We start from the raw sequence: 22,454 nt of genomic DNA on the forward strand, positions 1-22,454 counted from the left end.
GAGTATGTTCTCGCCTACATAGAACACATTTTTGTTTTTGTTTTTTTAAAAATGTACAGCAATTGTTGAATTTCTTCAGTCACTAGTTACAACTTAGCTAAAAATATTTTGTTTTTAAATAAGTTTCTACCAAACTTTTGCCAGCCAAACCATATTAGAACCTTAATTAGCTGGAACTGCCATTCAACTGAACTTAAACAATTCTTTATCTCTATTTGAAGCCCAGCATAGTAGGAGGCCCAAGTAGCAATGCTAATCTTAATAGTGGAATTTGGTTCAGAGTTCTCAAATGGAAGAGTTAGATAGCCTCTTCTCAATTCCTGATCGCTCATCACAAAATGTAGCATAGATAGTGACCCAATATCAGAGGGGTAGCTATGTTAGTCTGTATCCACAAAAACAACGAGGAATCTGGTAGCACCGTAAAGACTAACAAATTATTTGGGCATAAACTTTCGTGGGTAAAAAACCCACTTATTCAGACCCAATAGTTATCCCAGAACAGCAAGAACTTCAGGTTGGGTTACATTTATTCAGTTTTTAAGGATGCCATCTTATTTATCTAAAATGAATGCATTACTTCGTTATAAAAAGGAACTCCTTTTAGCCTCAACAAGAGCTCTGAGATCACACTTAACCTATGAGCTAGGAGCAGTCTCTGCAAGACAAAACAGTAAAAAACTTGTTTTAACATGTAAAATGAAATGCTGTTGATGAAAAGTGCAATGGTGAAAGAATATACAGTACATAAAGGATATTTAAAAAATGAGAGTGAGATTTCATCAGTTCCCAATTTAATAATATCCTACTAGATCAACTTTTTAAAAAATCACAAATGAAGAATTCTAGTTGTAATAACATGCATTTATTTAAATGCATATGCCAGAAAAAATTATGTAAGTAAACAAAGGAATATAACATGTAAACATCAGGCTTGATCCTTCAGGATTTTCATAGGCACAATTCCTACTGAAGTCAGTGCATCATTAAGGACTGCAGGATGGTCCCATCATGTTTATCAAGCAAACACTTCTTGTCATATGACATTTTATTTATCACACTTTACCACACTATTTAATGTGGGAACTTTGATTTTCTGAATACTAATAAAAGTGACAACAAATTTGAGCTTACCTCCATCAGACACAGTTGCAGACTACAAAAAAAGAGAGAGAAAGAGATGAGTTACATACATTTCATGACAATACAGAGAGAAACTTTTCTGAGTAACATACAATACTGAAAGTGCTGATAAGTCTTTGCATTTTGGCCCAGAAAAATCAATCAGCCCAAGTGACATAGGGGAGAGACAGTATAAATGAGTCAGCAGTTATTTTCCAACAGCTGCTGCCTCCTCCTACCAAACTTCTCCCAAGCTATTGAACTAATGTATTGTAGCCTGATCCCACAAATATTTATTGGGCAACTTGCTTCCCAATGTGTGTGCTCACACTGAGTTCAACAGGACTGCTTACAAAAGTTACTTGTATGTACATGTTTCCAAGATCAGATCCTTATGTTCTTAAAGGTAACCTTCAAAAGTTAAAATATATATGAGTCATATCCTTTTTTGTCCCTCCATGATGTATAAAGAAGACCTGAAAGGTTCTCTTTTTTCCCATGCTTGTGTTTTACAATAGAAATTCAGGCTGGACTTTAGATGTCTTTGCTGGGGGGGAAAAAATGTTTTTACATTGTGTTAGCTATCTTGATGTAAAATCCTAGTGGAGACAAGGTACAGGTAATTTTTACCTCAATGTAGCTAATCAAGGTGCAACTTATATCTCCCAACACACTATGTGGAAGTTAAAGTATTGATCTCAACTAGCTATGTTGAGAGAGCCATTACCTGTGCACTTGTCTCCAAAAGGATTTCACATCAAATTTTGCAGCGTTGACATAGCCTAGGGCCCTAGGATGAGTGGAGAACCAGTCAGATGATGACAACGTGGGTTTGTCTACACAACACCTCTTACCTTGGATTGCCAATTAATTTAAGGTAGTTAAAACTTTTGTAAAAGCTAGTGTGTGGATATTCCCCGAACATCTGTTACAGTATACAAATATTGTCTCTCCATCCTGAGCTGAGCAGAAGCTAAGAGGTGGAAGCAATTTTTAGTCAGACCGAACTTTTTCTGTTCATTCTTTTTTGTTAACATCCATTCAAATGACTAACATTTTAAATAGGGGAAGAAGTTCTCTTTGATTATTCAAAAAGTCCCTTTAATTAACTTATTAAATGATCACATTTTTACCCCCTAGTGGTCTTCTAACAAAACCATAAAAGTTCAGACTATTCATTTATGATATTTCCCAAATAAGGGACAATCAGTGGGGGAAAAAATACCTGCATATCTCCTTTCAGGATGTGTACATCATAAAGAAACAAAAATAGGGCAGAGGTCAAATTAAAAAGCAAAAATAAAAAACAAAAATCCACAAAAAACTTTCAGTCACCTTTAAAACTTTAATTGCATTTTTAAATGAAGTCCTTTGTATAATATTTAAGTATTAGATCAGTAATATTGAGTGGTATAAATTAGTGTAGCTCCATTAGCTTCACCAGCTGTGGATTTGGTCCCATTTAAAAAAAATCAGTTAGTAGTCATTTGGAATTTTCAAAGCCTGTCATTTTATTATGCTAATCTTAATCAAAATAGATTTTTTAATCATTGCTTTTCTTTTCATGCATCACTGAAAAAACATTTCTTGTGAAGTTATATAAAAATAAATCTCTCCCTTTGAATTTGTAAAGCGTAATAATATAATCCAAGTAGCATCTGTGAATCTTCCTCAAACTCATTCAACAGCACTACAGGGACTCAAGCATTTGGGATGATGTGTTCATGAAGGTGCATAAAATGTTTTATGCTAACTTATAAGAAAAGTATTTTGCATGACAGTCTAGCAACTACTCCACATACAAATCTGGCATTTTATAATAATTAATAATTGTAAAGTTACTTTTAAAATGGAATCTACATGATTGAATACTGTGCACTAAATATAATCCACTACATAGTACTTATTAAACTCTTATGGAAGCAACAGATCAGTGACTGTTTTTAGATTCCTTTTGTTTTACTCACACATATTGCATGGTGAAACTTTGGTTATACTGAATACTATGACTTCTACACCATTACTCAGAACATAAACAACTAAGACTGCCAAAAAGGTAATAAAAATAACAAATGAATATAGGTGTACTTTTCAGGCAAAAAGTAATCAGATAACTTCTCAGAATACATTTTTAGGTCTAGTCTGTTACCTTAGCATATCTGTTTGCATCTTAATTCAAACATTTTTGCTAAATTTGAAAGGCATTGATGGAAATAAACAGAATTGTCACAAGCACCTTTAAGAATGTGTCATTTACTTCCCTTTCAGTAATTAGGCAGTTAACAACTCTAAAGTAACATTTCTTAGCCCTGGTCTACACTACAAAGTTAGGTCAATGCAATGCAACTTACGTCGACCTAACTCTCTAAGTGTCTACATTAAAATTTCTCTTCTGCCGATGTAACTGCCCCACTACACCTACTTAATAACTCCACCTCCACAAGAGATGTAGAGTCAATGTCGATATAGTTAGGTCAAAGCAGTGCCAGTGTAGTCACTGCGTTGCTTACATTGACTGTTGCTGGCATTGAGAAGCCATCCCACAATGCCCCACACTGACAGTTCAATCAGTGCAAGCGCTCTGGTGAAGATGCGCACCACTGACACAAGGAGCAAAGTGTAGACACGCACAAGCAATGTAATTACTGCAGCAGCTATATGCCGATGTAAATTAGGTCTACTTAATTTTGTAGCCCTTAAGGAAGAATAGTATGATTTCCAAATAAATATTAAAAGAACTCCCCCAGTTAACTGACTTTAGTGCTTGTGATAAGTGATAGAAGGCTTTAGCTCAACTGATTTAGCATATGTTATAGACAGAGTGCCTTGTCTACACTATGCAGTGTAGTTGTAGCCGTGTCAGTGCCACAGAGACAAGGTCAGTGAGGTAATGTTTTTTACTGGGCCAACGTCTGTTTAGAGAGACAACTAAATGCAAGGTGCAACAGATTGTTTAGCATAAGTAGTTAGCACATATTTTAAGGGACTCTTCAAGGTAGACTGGCCCGTTAACACCTCTCCAGTCATATGACAAGAAGAGGGAGTTAGTGGGTTTGTTGTAATAAGCCATATCAAATGCACCACTAAACCGATGATATACCTGAGTTACATCGACAACATTTTCATCCTCTGGAGATTAAACTCCCTCATAGATTTCTACCACAACTTCAACAACCACCACTCATCCATTAAACTCTCTCTGGAACACTTCCACACTAGCATCAACTTCCTGGACAATCATCTAGAACAATGGAATCCAGAGAACCATACACAAGAAACCCACATATCACCACATTTACCTTCAGAGATTCAGTAACCACTCCAAACACACCAAGAAATCATCCACAAGCAGGCATTCAGCTACCACAGAATATGCTCTGTAGAGGAAATCTGGGATATACACCTTAACACACTTAAAACTACCTTCAACAAACAAGGACACTCCATCAAAGAAGTAGATCGAATCATGGAACAGGCCACACAGACAACCTGAAAGAACCTGCTTCAATACAGAAATAAAACTCCGTCTGACCATACACTCCTCGTTGTCACCTACCACTCTACACTGGAACCCATATAGAGTATCATCAAACAACTACAACCCAAACTCAATGGCGACCCCATCCTGAAAAAAATATTTCCCGAACAACCCCCCAACCTCATCGTTAGAAGCAAGCTTCCCACAGACCAGGACACACCAACTCAAAGCAGCAGCAGACTTTGATAGAACAACAGATGCAAAACCTGCAGACATATCTCCATTGCTACAATGATCAACACACTCCACAACACACCTGTCAAAATTCATGGATCCTGGACATGCCTATTACAACATGTGGTATACCTCATCCAGTACACTAAATGCCCCAATAACAACTATGTGGGTGAAACCAGACTATCACTATGCTCTCAAATGAACTCTCACATGAAAATGATAAAAGACAAAAAACACTGTCACCTGTGGGTGTACACTTTTCACAAAGCCATCAGTCTATATCTGACCTATCAATCCTCATCCTCAAAGGAAACCTGCACAACACTTTCAAAAGATGAGCCTAGGAGCTTAAATTCAATCTCTGCTAGACACTGAAAATCACTGAACAGAGTCACCGGATTTATGTCTTATTACAACAATCTGTAACGCACTAAGGCCATGTCTATATTTACAAGCTTACAGTGGCACAGCACTGGAAGATTGCTCATGCAGCCGTGTTATGCCGATGGGAGAGAGCTCTCCCATCGACATAATAAAACCAGCTCAATGAGCGGCAGTAGCTATGTCGGTGGGAGAGCATCATAGTGCTATGCACACGAGCGCTTATGCCGGCAAAACTTATGTCGCTCAGCGAGGTGTTTTATTCACACACCAGAGCGACAAAAGTTTTGCCAACATAAGTGCTAGTGTAGAAATGGCCTATCTCCCTCTTTTTGTCCTATGACTGCAGAGGTGTTAACGGATACTCTACCTAGAATAGTTCCTTACAATATGTGCTAATTACATATTCTAAACAATCTGTTACACCTTGCATTTAGCTATGATGCTCAGAGTACCTTTCCCAGCCTGAAGAGGAGCTCTGTGTGGCTCGAACACTTGTTTCTCTCACCAACAGATGTTGGTCCAATAAAAGATATTACCTCATCCACCTGATCTGCCTATAGTAGACTTTTAAAACATATTATGGCTTGTCTATACAGGGACATTTGGGTACATTAAAATTAATTAACTCATGGTGTGAAGTTCATTGTGCATCAATTAATGCGTAGACACACTATTCAGCAGTAGCCTGAGCTCACCGTAGTTTAAACCTCCTTCAAGCTACAGCAAATTAAGGTCACTTTATTTCTGAATGAGAGTGTCCATGCATGAGTTTAATATGCATTTAATTTATGAACATTAACTTCACACCATCAGTTAATTCATCTTAAATTTTCTGAGGCCTGCTCTACACTTAAAAGATAGGTGGACATAGCTATGTTGTTCAGGGCACAGGCGCCAACTCCGTGAGTGCTCCGGGGCTCAAGCACCCACGGAAAAAAAAGGGGGGGTGCTCGGCACCAACCAGCCAGAGTGGTTCTGGTCCTGGGGCTGGCCACCGATCAGCTGTTTAGTGTCCTGGGGGAGGCGGAGAGGAGCAAGCGGTGGGTATGCCGGGGGGGGGGGGGGCGCTCAGGGGAAGAGGTGGAGCGAGAGCGGGGTGCCCCCCAGGGGGGAAAAAAAAAGTCAGCGCCTATGGCTCAGAGGTGACCCACTGAAAGAGACATGCTTGGTGGAAGAGACAAGCTTTCAAATGCCACAGAACTCTTCTTCAAAACACATAAGCACATTTTAAAATAGCCTAATCCATAATTTAAACTAATCTGCCTTTGATAGTTGTATTTAGTACTAGTTAAAGTTGTTAATGATTGCATTTGAATTTACAGTAATGGGTTTTAAACGTGTTTGTGGATGCTTAAAAAAAACCCTCAATGTACCTTTATCAGAAACAGTATGCATTCAGCATTCAAAGGCAGAAGTTTCTCTCTAAACGTTCAGTAAAAGCTTGTCTAGATTTGTCCATGAGAGGAAGTTGCAAGACCTGATTTTGTAAGCAGTATGGTGATCTCATTTTAAAACTTCAATACTTTATGGGTCACGTTCTACTCTCAGTTGTCTATGTAGAATACTACTCAGAGCACTTATGGGACATATTTGATACAGTATGTGTATAAAAATGATTTGATGGAAATAACTAACACATAACTATACATGCACAGATCACTGATTTTATTCAACATTTACACACCTCTCCGATTCCTACACAATTCCTGCATCAGGTAAAATGATAAGCACCATAAAATCACATGGCAACTCATTTATTGCTCAAGAGCACCTGGAACCTAATTTTAATGATATTTCTAAACATACTGAAATATTTTATTAAAAGAATCTGTTACTACAGTTTATTTGAACTCTGAGAAACCCTTAGACTTTTATTTTGCTATTTCATATCAGATATGCAATTTTGTTTTTTTACAAAAGTATTTAAGTTAGTTAAAAAAAATTGAGAATAGCCAAGAGTAGAAATCTGAACTGTATTCGTCATTCAAAATATGTTCACATCCAGATTAGAACTCAAGAGATCCTGGGTTCCAAATAACTTCAGTAATAAAGACATGCTCATATGCCAGAAGCGTGGTGGTAATCAATAACTAATTTTTTTAAAAAAAATGAATTAAAGGCCTGCAAAAACAAAAACATCTTGCAGCATCTTCCTCAGCAGGAATCCTTCCTGCTTATCCACTTGGCATGTCTATGCACGTAGAAGGTGGACACTGTAACGTTCTTCCTTGCAGCTTACTACAGAGTCCTGATTACCTATGATCAAAGGGAGGCACTTACAGTGCAAGAGGCAGCAACATAAGCGATGGCCTCCTAATTATCATATTCCACAAGGAAAGGAGCAATTCCTTCAAGGCATATCCAATAGCCTTAAGTTCCATCTGAGAGATACTCTATGAAATTCCTCTTTGTACTACTGCCCTAGCAAGTGAGGAAGACCATATTCCTGAAGTTCATCATGAGTTTGATTCCAGCTGGTTTCAAGAAAAGCTTATCTTAGAGTAGTCTATTGGGAGATGCCCACTATTTGAGAGAAGGAACTACTCTTTTATATTAGCAGTACCACAGACTTCAATTCACTCACCAAGTTAAACTGGTAAGTTATGATTCTGGGGTATAGGGGGATAGAAAGCAGTTGCCTTTTGACATCCTCAGCAATGATTGATACAGCACAGAACAATGTTATTTAATAAAGACATTGGTTTCAATTTAGTAGCTGCTCAGGGTGTACAACTTGAGATGTCAACTGTACCGGGAAGTCTAAAAAAATCCTCAAGTTCATCTTTCAGGGACAGAAGCTGGATTTCAAAATTGTTGCGACATTTAGAAGTTTACATACCTTTGGCAGACAGCACCTCAGAACATACCATAGTTTTGAATCAAAGGACATAAAACTACATGTCATATATTTGTCATCCCTTAACCTTCTCTTTGGTAAATTAAATAGATTAAGTTCCTCTAATCTATCAGCATATGACATGGACTCTCATCCTCATGGACTCTTCTCTGAATCTTCTCCAATTTTTCAACACACTTCTTGAATTGTGGACACCAAAACTGGATACAATATTCCAGTAACAATCTCACTTGTGCCAAACACAGAGGTAATATAACCTCTTTACTCCTACACGAGAGTCCCCTATTTATACACCAAGAATTGTATTAGAGCTTTTGGACACAGGATCACACTGGGAGCTCATGTTCAGTTGATTATCCATCACTGCTTCCCACCATTCTGTAAGTATGGCCTGTAAGTCTTTGCTCTTAACTGTATTACCGTACATCTGTTCATAATAAAATATATGTATATTGTTTGCGTGCACCCATCTTACAAACAATCCAGACCACCCTGAATCAGTGACCCGTCCTCCTCATTTTCACCATTCCCACAATCATTGTGTCATCTGGAAAATTTTAGCAGTAATGATTTTATGTCTTCTTCCAAGTCATTGATAAAAAAATTCAACAGCATAGGGCCAAAAACTGATCCCTGAGGAGCCCTCACTATCAACACACCCAATAGATTACGATTACAATTACATTTTGATAACCATCAGTCAGACAGTTTTTTTATCCATGTAATGTGTGCCATGATAATTTTATATCATTTTAGTTTCTTAATGAAAATGTCATGCGGTACCAAGCCTTACAGAAGTCTAAGTGTATTACATCAACACTGTTACCTTTATCAATCAAATATGTACTCACATCAAAAAAAGATAAAGTTAGATTGACAAGATCTATTTTCCATAAACCCATGTTGATTGGCATTAATTATACTAATTATATTACCCTCCTTCAGTTCTTTATTGAATCCCATATCAGCTATCCAATTGTTTTGCCCATAATAATGTTTTTAGCAGAGGCTGGGATTTTCAAAGGAGCCTGAAATTCAATGGGAGTTGAGTGCCTAGCTCTCTTAGACACCTTTGAAAAATCTCAGAAAGAAGTCTAGAACGTTTTGTAAACACTTATATCATGCACTAAGCTACAATAAAACGTGATGGGGTTCCAAGATGACAACAGTACAGTAGCCTTAACGGGATACATCGTTACTTTCCTCCTTCATCTGGCCCTCTAAACTGAATCAATATTTGGGTTCCAGATTGCAACAATATGGGGAAAATATCAGACACATGCACCTGCCTCCACCTCTCATCTTCTCATTTGTCTTTTGGCTTTGCCCCTTGAGTTCATCCATTTCAGCCTGGTGTTAACGCAACTCAATGAGAGTAGACTCCTCTGTCCATGTCCCATAACTGAGACTAAGTGGAGGGTGTAAATTCCAGAAACTATTTACCGTTCAGAACCTCTTTCTAGAAGCTATGTAGTTCCATTCTTTTTGAGGACTTCTGTGTGAAGTTACCAATACAATAGCAATTTTAATAAAAACAAGATTAGTAAAAGAAATTGAAATTATAAAAAATAAATTGTTTGTTAAAACAGACCCAGGTTTACACATCTCCCAAGCTAAACTACATAAGGTATTCATCATGTATGTCCAGATAGGTAGCCTCTCTGGCTGTCCCCGCACCATCAAATCTTTGCTGTGTCCAGAGCTCTCCCTCACTGATGTCCTCGGGACTTGCTTATTAAGCCCATACATTGGGATCAGTGTGTAAGTAAACATGTTTCCTCTGATCCAAGACAGCTATCTCCACTTTCCAAACTACTTTTCTCAAGATACCTATACACACACAATACCGTCTGGGGACTAGCTTCATTCTCTAGGAGATGGACCACTGAGGATACAAAGACTCTTGCAATTAATAGCCACCTTTCAAACATTTAACTACCTAGCTCACAGAATGCATTTCACCCATGAGGTGGTCTGGTTGTATTTAGTTTTGATCAACCTCTTGATAAACTATCCCAAGCACTTTTTCTTTTTGCCAAGATACATGAATTATGGCCAGCTGCCCAGATCTTCCGTCACATCATCAGAAGGCTTTCATTATGTATCTATTTTTTTATCATTTTAAATTTATTAAATTTGAGTGTTTGCAAAAGTTTACAATTTTTAGTACTCCCATGACCCCTCTGGGGATTTTACCCCATAATTTGGGAAACCCTATTCGAAAATATATTTGACAATCAAAATTTAAAATATATCTTTTATTATATTTATAATAATTTATATTTATATATTTGTTAAATATATTTTAGAATGTTACTCTTGCATTTTCATTGTAATTAGTCTCAAATATGGTTTTTGACCTAAATACCAGTAATTAATATTATTTCTACCTTCTTTTTAAAAAATGGTTGTTACTTATTTTCTGATGTAAGATTTTGTGAACAAGATCCTCACCACCAAGCCAATTAAATAAGGCATGTTAGATAGCTTATTGCTTTCAGTTTTCTCTTATGAAAGGGGGCATTTATAATAGCTAATGGGAAAGACATTGTAAAAGTAACAATTCACAGGCAAAAAGAATCAATTTAAACTACTGCACATTGTTACTCAATGGAGATTTAACTGAATATTTTTTCTACAGAATGTCCTTTAAAATTGTTTTCTTGTCACATACTTTATCTAAGCTACATAAAAACAAAATATGCATAGCAAATCTGGCAAAGAAGAATAAATCTTTTATTGCCACATTCAGAATTCCTCTACGAGCTAGGTGTTCCTATTAAAACAACTTTTTTGCATGAACAAAAACAAATAACATTTAAATCAAATGGCTAAAAACAAAATCCATTCTTAAAATGATTGTGATTAAAAACCAAAATACCAATAAAATATTGTACAATGTATGATAAAGAAAAGATATCTGTAATACATACTGCACATACATTAATAAGTAGATATATATTACGAACAGCTGAATTTGTAAATATTAGCCACAATTAAGTTTTTCAGTTAAATTTCAGAGTAAATCTGAATGTTAGGTTATATGGTCAGGCTCTCTATACACAATTTCCTTAACATAGGTAGCTATGACAGAAAAATAAAATATATGCCAATCATAGTTTGCTTTAAAGAAAATCACATATTATTCCAAAAGTTTCTGATCTAACATTGTTTTAATGTAGAAGAGACGAAAACTAAGCCAAAAAACGCAATAACTCTGAAGCTGATTATAATACTCTCCTCTAATTTTCACTGCAACACTGCCTTGTGTTGGCTAAATATAATTCATATCACTTACCCGCTCTTCAAAAGAAACAGCAGTTATTTTTGCTAACAATACTCTTCCTAAATTCATCTTCCCTTAAGATAGAAATTAAAATTCCTTGACCCATCAGCTTCTCAAAGATTAAAATATACGATTCAGCCCTATTCCGTGCCTGTACATGCCTGTAAAGTTTAAAGGCATTTCATATGAAGTTCTATTTTACTCCCTTTATGTTACCCATAGCAACAGACCACTGCAGGAAGCTGTGGTTCGTCAGGGATTCAGATTAGATCTCAATTATCTCTCACAAAAATGCAAGATCAGTTCATGTAAATCATGCTGTGATTTCATTTAACGTGTATCCTATAACAAATCAGGAAAATAAAATGAAGTGTGGTTGTGTGATAATCATTTATACAATAAACCAGCTTCTAATAACTTGGCTTTTAATAAAGCATTACTGTTAACCATCTTTATTACAGTTGTAGAAACATTTCCATAATAAAATCACTATTTTTCATAGGTTTACACCAACAGACCAGTAGAAAGTAAACCACCTAAGAATGGCTTATTACATTAAACTTTTAAGTGGTTAGCACTACAACTCACATGTAAAGATCTACATGATAAGGAAACTTTGCATACTGGGTTCAACTCGTGAGCAAACAATTTCAGAGCAAAATTCTGCTCTCAGATCATCATAGGAGAGCTCGACTGATATTCTGCACTCCCTACTTACTGTACACACTACCCATGCTTCACTGATGTCAAAGGCAGATATATGCATGTACTGTAAGAAGAGCAGAAGAAGAAATCCATCATGTGAATCTAAGAGCAGAGAAAACCTAGTAATTTGTCTTTTATCAGTGTTTTTATTTAAGCGATGAAATGTGTCCACAGTAGCAAATTTCATGAAGTCTGCTGCCATTTACAAAAAAAATCAAAAACTTAATTGCTTTTATTTCTGCAACATTCATAATACAAATATATTATTTTAAGTGCCTATAGAATTGCCTACTGCATCATTTCTAATGCATTCCCTCTGTGGACCTTAAAGCACTTCACAAACATGAATTCAGCCTTGCAAACCTGACAGGGATATTGTAAGTATAAACCTCCTTTTACAGAGGGAGAAACTGAGGCACAGAGAAGTTTAGTGCCTTTATCCAAGACCACTTAGCAAGTTAGCATCAGAGGCAGAAGATGACCTAGGGTCTACTGCTCCTCCCTCCATGTTCTAACCGCTAGGCACTCTTTGTTTAATACAGCAGTTAGCTAACATTTATGTCCCTTACTGATTTCATTTAGAGTGAGATTAGAGAACAAAGTTTACTCCAAACACAAGATGAAAGTAGAGGTAACAAGTCTTATTATGCAAGCATTCCAGAAATACAGATATAAGGTATGTAACTGAACAATATACATTCTGTGAATTGGGACTGGTTTGAATTCAATTTTCATCCTTTAAATTTTATCAGTGCAAGTATCTAGTGCCTTTGAAGTAAATTTGAAGAAAGAAACTTTGTTACACATATTACATCCTCCATTATTTAGGGGCTAAGCATGCCAATCAACTAAATGGTCTTGTCAGAACTATATTAATTTTACCACATGTGACAATTAAGCATTAAAAACTAAAGTATCACCAGGAAAGGTTTTTTGTTTAAACATTACATATTGCTTTTTCTGAACCACATTAAACTAGTAAAGCTATTCTCAAAGAATCAACAACAGTTTATAAAATCACCAATATTTTTTAGATTTAGCAATAAGTGTCAAATTCTAGTTTTCTGTGCAAAGCCTGAACAAACAGTTTTTTGCAAGGGGATCTCTATGGGGGCAGAAACCCTTGATGTCCGCAGGATCTGTAATGCTGCCTGTGCAGCAACTGAGGTCAGTTCTATAGTTGCAAGTGAACTGGCCATGCCAATGCCCATCCTACAACACCGCTTCAGAAAGAACCATCTCAGACTACTGCTCCATGGCACGTAAGGATTTCAGCACAATATCTTGTGTGGCCTGCACCACCCAGTGCATAGTAAAACAAAAGAGGTTCCCTTACATTTGACATAACATGATTCACTCCAAATAATTTTGGTTCTCTTCTGCAGTATCTATTTTATTTTACCATCCCACCACTACCATCACCTCCCGCAACCCTCCCACATATTTTTTGTGCAGACTTTGTCCCAGAATACAAAACATTCACTTTGCTGGATACAAAATGGTGACCGATCTAGGTCTGGAAAACCTGATCTTGGGGTTAGCTCTCTCTCCTCTCCTCGGGAGTGTAGAGGCCCACACTGGGAAAAGGAAATTTTTCTATCCTTTAAACTTCAAGTCTTTCTGCTGTAAAAATTTCATAATTATCTCTGTGATCTGTTACATTCACAATTTATGTTCCTGGTTCAATACTCTGGTTGTTCTTCCTGACTTCTGTGAGAGTGCTCACCATATGTAGAATTATTCTTAATGTTTAGTTCATGTAGCTTATTAAAAAAAAACTTTTCCATGAAAGTAACTGAGTCTGGGTCTTTCCTTCAGGACTATAAACTTGAAACACTTAGATCGCCTATGATTCGGTATGATTGCAACCTGCTTTTCCTATGCCAAATAGTTTTTAAAAGCAGTACCTTGGAATTTATTTTTATACCCGTTTATCATTTCATGAGTTTTCAGTTTTCCCCCTTTTCTCATTGTTTGTGACTACACAATTTTCAAGATTACTAACTTTTCCAAGGCCCACATACATGACTAAACATACAAATATTTCTATTCAGTGCATTATAAATCTGTCACACAACACCTTTCCATTGGTTCCAAGAACACCACGTTGGGAGTGAGGATTTGTTGGAGAACATACGAAGTATTCTAGGGCCAAGTTTGTTCTGGGAATTGTATCCCTAAGAATCAGCACCTTTCCCTCCACTTATCCAAATGGAGTGCTTCCCAGAGAAAGTGAGATGACTTTTTCCATCAGGTACTGTACTGAGATGGTGAAGTGAGTTTGAACAGAGCATGAGGTGTGTCAGAGAACAAGATCTAAAGACCATGATGGCACTGGATGAGATCCAGCGCTTGTTCTGTAGTGATTTTTGATAGACTTATTATATTGCTCTTAATTTTGCACCCTACACTGCTTAATATTCCGATTTATGCTAAGCTCAGCCAACACTGAGACACTGTTCAACAAACTAGGTCATGGAGTTCAGTTTAGACTTCATTATCTCATTACACCAGGTCTTTAGAAGAGCCCTGATGTCTATACTGGGCAAGCTGACACCATGACACTAGAACAGCTGGACTGCAGAAGGCATGACTTCAAATCACAAAATAGCGAGTAGCTTGTGCAAGAACACAGCAACCGTACTTACATGGATGCTGGGGACAAGGTGCATGATATTGCTACCTGAGATGAGGATAGGGCATCATAACCAAGTCAGAGACGTCTGGAGAATGTTCCTGTGAAAGCCCTTCAGAGGAAGCACAAATTAAGAGGATTCTTGTCCACGATGTCCACTGAATGGTGAGCCAGAGTACCCCAGAAAGTATCCTGCTCTGGAAAGACCAATTGAACTAGTGCAGCTGTAACACACGTGGTTCCGATCCACATAAGCACCAGAATGATTTGAAATAAACACATACAGCTGAAGGCATTTGCAAGACTTGCTTGTAGCTAGAGTACTCACAATAAAACACTAACATTAGAAACACTGTGTGTGGGCAGTGTTTTATAAGGATTCCAGGCACTTGTACTTGGTGCAGGAAACCTAATAATTCTATAGTGTAGACAGAGTCACTGATTTTTATTTCACTGAAATGAACTTGCATTCCATGTGCACATTTTTTTCCATCTAGCAGTTCCATTAGCTCACAAAGAAAGCCTGTTAATGATGGTGGCTGCGAAAAAGCCCTTCTAAAAATTAATTTCCCTCTAATTTTTTCCAGAGTATCTCAACAGCTGCTGTATTCAAAATCTTAGATTGTTTTGAAACTATGTTTGTATTTATAAACCACCAGATCAAAATCAGATAGCCCAAATTTGGAAGGGGCTAGTCTCTATACTACTTCAGCATATTAATTTACAGAAGCTATTAATGAAAAAATGTTAAAATCATGACATAGGAGCTCTAAAATGACCAATTCAGATGTATCAATGGAGGCTTCGTAAGTCCACATTCATCTGCTTTGAAACTAAAAAGGGCAGAGGGGCATAAAACCCAGAATTAGTCTCTTTTTCTCTCCCCATCCTGGAAGAAGATATTTTTTCTTTTGTCTACATGGTTGCAGGAAAAGAAGCCTGAGAGAAAGGCAGAAATGACAGGGAGTCAAGATTAGTTTTGGCTGAACAAAAAATGAACGTCAGTGAGCAAAAAGAAAGAAGAAAGCAAAAAAGCTGCTAAGCAACTAGGAAAAGGGAAAGCTCTCATAGTAAATTTGGAGCAGGCAGAAAACACTGTTTGGCTAAAAGATCTTAATGCTCATTCACCTTATATCACTCTTTTCTCAGTCTTCACTACAAGACAAAGAAACTAACCATTCGAATGAAAAAAGGAGCAAGAGAATTTTGTTGGGAACATCCCATTTAATTCAAATGTCCTTAGTTATTGAAATAAAAAAAATAAGGTAGGTGGAAGAAACATATACAATAATATAAAAATAAAATTACTTTTTAAAAATGATTTTCAAAAGTTTTCCATTAGCTAGTACTTTTTGGCAAGTTTTTGCCTGCTCCTAAGCAGTAAAAAGAGAACATACATTCCACTAGTAGAAAAGGGAAAAAAAGACTCCCATCCAATGCATTTTAGTTTAACTACATCAGCAGAAGGCAAAATTCCTATTTATTCCTAGAATATATGCTAGCATATATACTCCTTTTGAACTGACACTTTACATAAACAATTCAAAGACTAGACAACTGCAAAACTTGTTAAATACTAAGTTTTCCAATGTAGCAAAATGAAGAAGCCTAATTCAAATTGTTGTTGAGTGCCCTCTTCTGTCAACAAAAATTGCAAGTTTTTGCAAGACTTTTGTGCACGTTTTCAAAGTTTAGATCTAAACAGACTTTTGTTAAACAGAGAGCTAGTTTGAAAACAAATATTTTGTCCTCAAACCCATATTTTAAATGCTTAGAACAAGTCTTTTGACCCATTTAATTATAAATTGACTATTGAAATTAGCCTTTTTCATAATTCAAAAACATATCATTGCTCGGTAAATACAGTTTTTTTGCAAAGTGCTGATCAATGTATAAAGTTTAAGCTATCTGAATTTCCTTGACAGATAAAATTGTTTAAAAAAACAACCCAGGAGTGAATGTTAATTGCATGTCCAGAATGAAAAAAGATTTCATACAGCCGAATAGTAAAATTAAATTCAATTACACATAAGGAGGATATGATTAAGTGACAGATCACCCACACATATTAAGCCTCTTTGAGCTTCCTCCTACCCCCAAACTGAGTTTCAGAGATTCAGATTATTGCAGTCCCTGCATTAAATGACTGCTCATTAGTAATGTAACTAGTGTACTCACTTCTCTTTTTAAGTCTAGCACTTCTAAAATACACATTTCCCTTTTCATTTTAAAAAACAGAGACTTTTCTTTAATCCTAAAATGAATCAGCAAAAAGAAACTACAGTTTGAGACTTTAAAAAGCCAAAGCCCAGTAATATATATTGCCATTATCTTCAAAATTTGTGTGTTCTGACTAGCAAGAGATTAAGAGAAGAGAAAACAAAATTAAGCTCCAAAAAGTCTCCGAAGTTATATATTCTATAAACACTGTATACAGTAATAAGTTTTTATCTGGTAATTAATAATAAGCCATCAGTAATCTGAATTGCTGGCTAAATATCCAAACCACAGAAAATCATCTAAACACCTTGGAAACAACTGTGACCATTAACAGATACCTTTCTAAGTTTAAAAAGGCACCCTTATATCATGGATACAAGAGCATTACAGTGTGAAGAAAAATTAAGTAACTGCCAATATGACAAAAGGGAATAAAAACAAAACCCACTAGAGAAACATCTTTACAACTAGCGTACAGTTCCCACACATGTAAAACTTAATGTTACTCAACCTATATTGAAAATACATCTATATAAAGTGTATTTATTAAATTCTCATTAGAACTCATACAGAAAGTCAACTCATAAGTACCTTACAAACTTTGTCTTGTTAAAAGTCTAACTTCTTAGAAATACTTTGTATTGCATTAACAAAATTCCTTAGCTTTGAAAACTATCCTTTAAAGCATATTCCTGCTTTCTGATCATTTTAGATAAACAAAACTTTATACTTACAGACACTTGACTAACAGTAAAAGCTTTCTCCATGTATAAATTGTGCCTGAATAATGTTTCTCTCATTGTTAGGAAACAGGCTCCTTAACTTTACTGTTAAGCTCTTTCTGAAGTTGAACACATATTTACTTCTTGAGAGGCCAGTAAAATAAATGAAGCTCTTCAACCTATTGTCCTTAATACCACCTCTCTCATTCTCCTCCTCCCCAGTGCATTCCCCGCCCTGACTCAGGACTGGTTCTGTATATATGCCTGTCTAAAGAAGAAACTGCCTGTGCTCAAGCTTTTAAAACATTGTTTAGGCAAGTTATACATAATAATAAAGTTTCTGTCAAGATAAGATGCCACTGGAGAAGCTGCTACTGCAAAATGCATTTAATGAAGGCCTAAGAGATTCAGTTTTAACGTGTATGTCCAAACTTGTTTAGGTATTTAGTCAAATATTTTCCCTTCCAAATTAAACATTTTGTTTTTAATAAATTCCTCTTAAATGAACATGATATGAATTAAACAGGTCACCACCTTGTATTTTAAATATTATGTTTCAGATACAAATTAACATTAAATTAAAAAAGGACACTTAAAATTGGTATAACTAAGCTTAGAGCAACTTTCTTTCTGTTTGTGGGCATGCAGCTGCATGTTTCTTCATGATCGCAATCATGTGTGCATATTATGCCATTTACTTCATCTTGCCTTTCTGCTCTCTGTCCTTCTGAGTAAGGAAGGTATTGAAATTTACAAGAATCCTGTTTCAGGTGAAATAGTATTCTTGTAAATTTCAATAAGAAACTAGGATTTGATCTCTTTTTCAGCCTTTGGTTTGGAGACAGACAGTAGGGAATGGGGGGGTGGTTTTTTCTGTATCAAGAGAACAGATGAAATGTATTTGGTGATCTCAGATTAACTTCTAACTGACAGGTGTCCATATGGTAGAAACACCTCAGGTGGCACCTTTCGGGTAATCGCACTTGACAAACTAACTAGCAAATGGATTGTAGAGACCGAATAGCACCAGCTTTTAGCAGAATCCCCATCCAGTGAAATGTGAAGCAGAGTATCAGAACAGTGTGAGGGAAGTGTGCACTGCTGTTGCCCAGGCTGTACATATTCTGTGAATAAACAGAAGAATTCCATCTCTAGAGATGGCAATCCAACACATTTAATAAGCTCTTAATTCACTAAAAACATGCTGCAAGCCTCTAGCAGTCTGCCTCAGCAACATCATGTGGGGCAGAAGCTCAATCACCCACCTACAGGGTGGCCAATCAAAAGCCAGGAGAAAAAGACACATCAGCCAGAAGCAGAAACAGTAGAGTGGGAAGGGAAGGGTAAGGGGAACACTAGACTAGCAAGTGACTTCTTTCCCCATCCCTGGACCTGAACTGCATTGATGATTCAGTGACCAAAAAACACTTCATTGACACAGGGTTAAGGTTGTCTGGTGATATCCTGTCCCCTTCCAAAATGCTGATTTCAGAAAAACTCAAACTTTTGAAAACCAGGAAATACAGAATTAAGATACATACATATGCAATGCAACCTTAACTCTGACCCACTGGAGCTGGCAGTAGCCACTGGGAATTATCTGACTGCACCCCAGGTACATTCACTGTGTTAGGTTGAGCAGTATTGAATGGTAGAGTAGTTGGATTATCTAGATCAGGTTAGCAGAGATGTGCAAAGGATAAGAGGCAATTGGGGGGGGAGGGTCATGCCCTTCTAATGTGGGTGGGAGTACATTCCTTTCCCGGACACTTGAGAGACCCAGTATGCCTCATTTCAGCACTGCTTTGAATTGGTTGTGTTAGTAGCAGGGCACAGGTGTCTTCATGCTATGGGGATTGTCAGCCGTTAGCTGGGAAATAAGTTAGCTGGACGGTAGGTTTTATGATGGGAAAGGGAAAGTATAGTTTTAGATGGCATTGTGTGCATAAAGGTGAAAGGATTGGAAGATTTAGCAGATGTGTTCTTTTACTGAGGTAAGCTAAATGCACAACAGATGTAAGTAGCTCTTATTCAGTACAATGCAAAGTATGTGCGTTATGGGCATATTGGAGCATCGCTCAAAGAGGGCTGAGTTAAGGGTGTGTACCTTAACTCTATATTTCCTGGTTTTCAGAAGTTTGAGTTTTGCTGAATTCAACATTCTGGAAGGGACAGGATATCACCAGACAACCTTAACTCTGCGCTAATGAAATTTTTCATCAATTAATGTCCTAGATGGGTGCCATTGGTGTTTTTAAACTGACAGAGAAATGTTGTTGGTGAGCATTAATGGTCATTTAGGCAGTTTCAGTTATCAAGTAGGTTTGCAGTGATGCCCAACTCCTCAATAGGTAGTGACTCTTGACAGTAGTAGCACCATGAGGGCCAGGAGCTTGCTTTTACCCAACTCCACTGCAGAACAAATCTCAATTAATTTATTTGAGGGGGGGGGAGCGTAAATTGGTTTGAATGCAGAGAAGGGAAAATATAGAGAGGACTCTGTGGAAAAGGTTAATAGTCACAATATAATAGCAATAAATAAAGGCAAAGGAACTGGAGGGTAACAGATAAAGGTCAATTAAAAATTGAGTGAGGTTAGAAGGAAATCATGAGTAAAGAGATGACAATTAAAGGAAAAAACATAAGACAAGTAGTAGTTCAAAACAAAAAAAAGAGCAATAAGTAAATTAAAATCAGACAAGAGTTAAGATTTACATAGGAAAAAATGAGAAATCATGAAATAAAAATAATTAACAAGGCAAACAGGCAAGGATTAATATAAAAATGGAAGAGCAAAAGTAAAGTACAAAAAAAAATCTTGCTTCTTTCTTCCACTACTTTTATATCTTTAATGTTGTTTATTTTGGGCCCAATCTTGCAAATGCTCACTACAGGGCATTGAACTTACTACTGCAAGTAGCCATTGAGACTACTTGTGGAAATATGCATTTTCAAGCCTGGGCCTTTTTGAATGTAACAGTCTTACGTGTATGAAGCAGCTTGCACACTTTTTGATATTATATAAATAATAAATGTTTGCATCAATTGCAGAATGGTATTTTTAAGGTAGGTAAAATTTGATGCCCATCAACTCTGTCTGTGTCTCTTTAATCTATGATTAAAAATTACAAAATACTTGATGTATCAAAACAAACTTATTTAGTGAATATTAGAGAATACTGGTTAGCGATAACAGCTCTAACTCAGGAAATCACTTAAGCATGTGCTTAAGTCATTCCTATACAGTAAAGCACTTAAGCATGTACTAAAATCCAATGGACTTAAATAGGCTTTAAACCCATGCTTGGTGTTTTCATGAATAGAGATGCTTTCCAGAACTGGGCTTACAGGAAAAACCAGGAGTTACGGTTCTGTCAGAGTTTCTGACATAAACCTAGTTCCTCAAGATTTATCAGTTGTTATTAAATGAAATTTTGTCAGGAGACAGTCTTTTTAAATTTTGGTTTTATAAATTATTTGTGATCAGTTCAGTCATTTTTATTTAGAAATTGGAAAAATACACTTATTATTTAGCATGTTGGATTTTTGAAACAATTTGTAGGCTATAAGCTGCTTAAAGTTCTAAAATGTAATTTTGCAAGGAATTACTTCCTCAAAGGGACTATTTGCTTCTAAACACATGCACCCTGGAGAGGAAAACATGGCCGTGCAGATGGTGTTGATGGGAGGGCTTTGGCCTCCTCGACCCTGGGACACTGTTCTGGGAAGGAGGTGACATGTTAGGAGTCCACTATAGACCACCAAATCATAACAGTCTTCAAATACATTATCAAGAGGACGGTGATAAATTGTTCTCTGTATCCAATGAAGGTAGGACAAGAAGTAATAGGCTCCATCTGCAGTAATGGAGACTTAAGTTAGACAGTAGAAAAAAAAACTTTCTAACTGCAAGGATAGTTAAGCACTGGAATAAGCTTCCAAGGGAGGCTGTGGAATTCCCATAATTGGAGGCTTTTAAAAACAAGTTAGACAAAAATATCCGTCAGAGGTAGTCTAGGTATACTTGATCCTTCCTCAGTGCAGGGGGCTGCAGTAGATGACCTCTCGAATTCCCTTCCAGCCCTACATTTCTATGAAAAGTATCATTTTATGTACTTTTTTATCCTCACAAAATCTGTTATACTGTCACTCCAGGGAGCCTTTACATGTTTCATTATACGATGACTTCCCAAAGAGGGATACTAGAAGGAACACATTTAGGCTTGGTTCAAGAATGTGGATTGGAGACAATGCACTGAGAGGCCTACAAAACAGCCTTATTGAGAGATCGGTCCTAAACTAAAGAGTGAAGCAATTTTTTGTGACAATTTGTCATGGGGGCAGGAAGGGAGGAGAGAAAAAACAAAGCAAATAATATAGACATGAAAAAAGAAGAACAGGAGTACTTGTGGCACGTTAGAGACTAACAAATTTATTAGAGCATAAGCTTTCATGGACTACAGCCCACTTCTTCGGATGCTGTAGTCCACGAAAGCTTATGCTCTAATACATTTGTTAGTCTCTAAGGTGCCACAAGTACTCCTGTTCTTCTTTTTGCGGATACAGACTAACACGGCTGCTACTCTGAAACCTGTCAATATAGACATGGACTCTTGACCTACAAGATTAGTCCTTAACCAATTTTTCTTCAGCTGATTGTGTTGCACCAATTGAAGAGTAACACCGACAGACCCCGGTTGTCAGTGGGCGGGATTGAATTTGGGAGCTCTGGAGCTTAGTGCATGAGCCCTACTGCATGAGCTAACAGCAGTTTTATAAGGATGGCTTTTTATAATCATGGCTTTTAG

General features: G+C 36.8%; 1 protein-coding gene across 5 annotated transcripts in view; it reads right to left on the reverse strand.

Moving 5' to 3' along the window:
* The window catches only part of RGS12 (regulator of G protein signaling 12), a 177,496-nt gene that overhangs the window by 86,296 nt on the left and 68,746 nt on the right, over positions 1-22,454 (reverse strand). For 3 of the 5 annotated variants that reach the window (XM_034771889.1, XM_034771891.1, XM_034771890.1), the window contains one exon: positions 1,135-1,156. In XM_034771889.1, coding sequence (XP_034627780.1) covers positions 1,135-1,156 — 22 coding nt within the window. Of the gene's footprint in view, positions 1-1,134; positions 1,157-11,376; positions 11,572-17,658; positions 17,790-22,454 lie in introns of those variants that run through there. The other 2 variants (XM_034771892.1, XM_034771893.1) reach the window with 2 other exon arrangements.

Source organism: Trachemys scripta, chromosome 5 (assembly GCF_013100865.1).
Source record: "Trachemys scripta elegans isolate TJP31775 chromosome 5, CAS_Tse_1.0, whole genome shotgun sequence".
Lineage (NCBI taxonomy): Eukaryota > Metazoa > Chordata > Testudines > Emydidae > Trachemys > Trachemys scripta.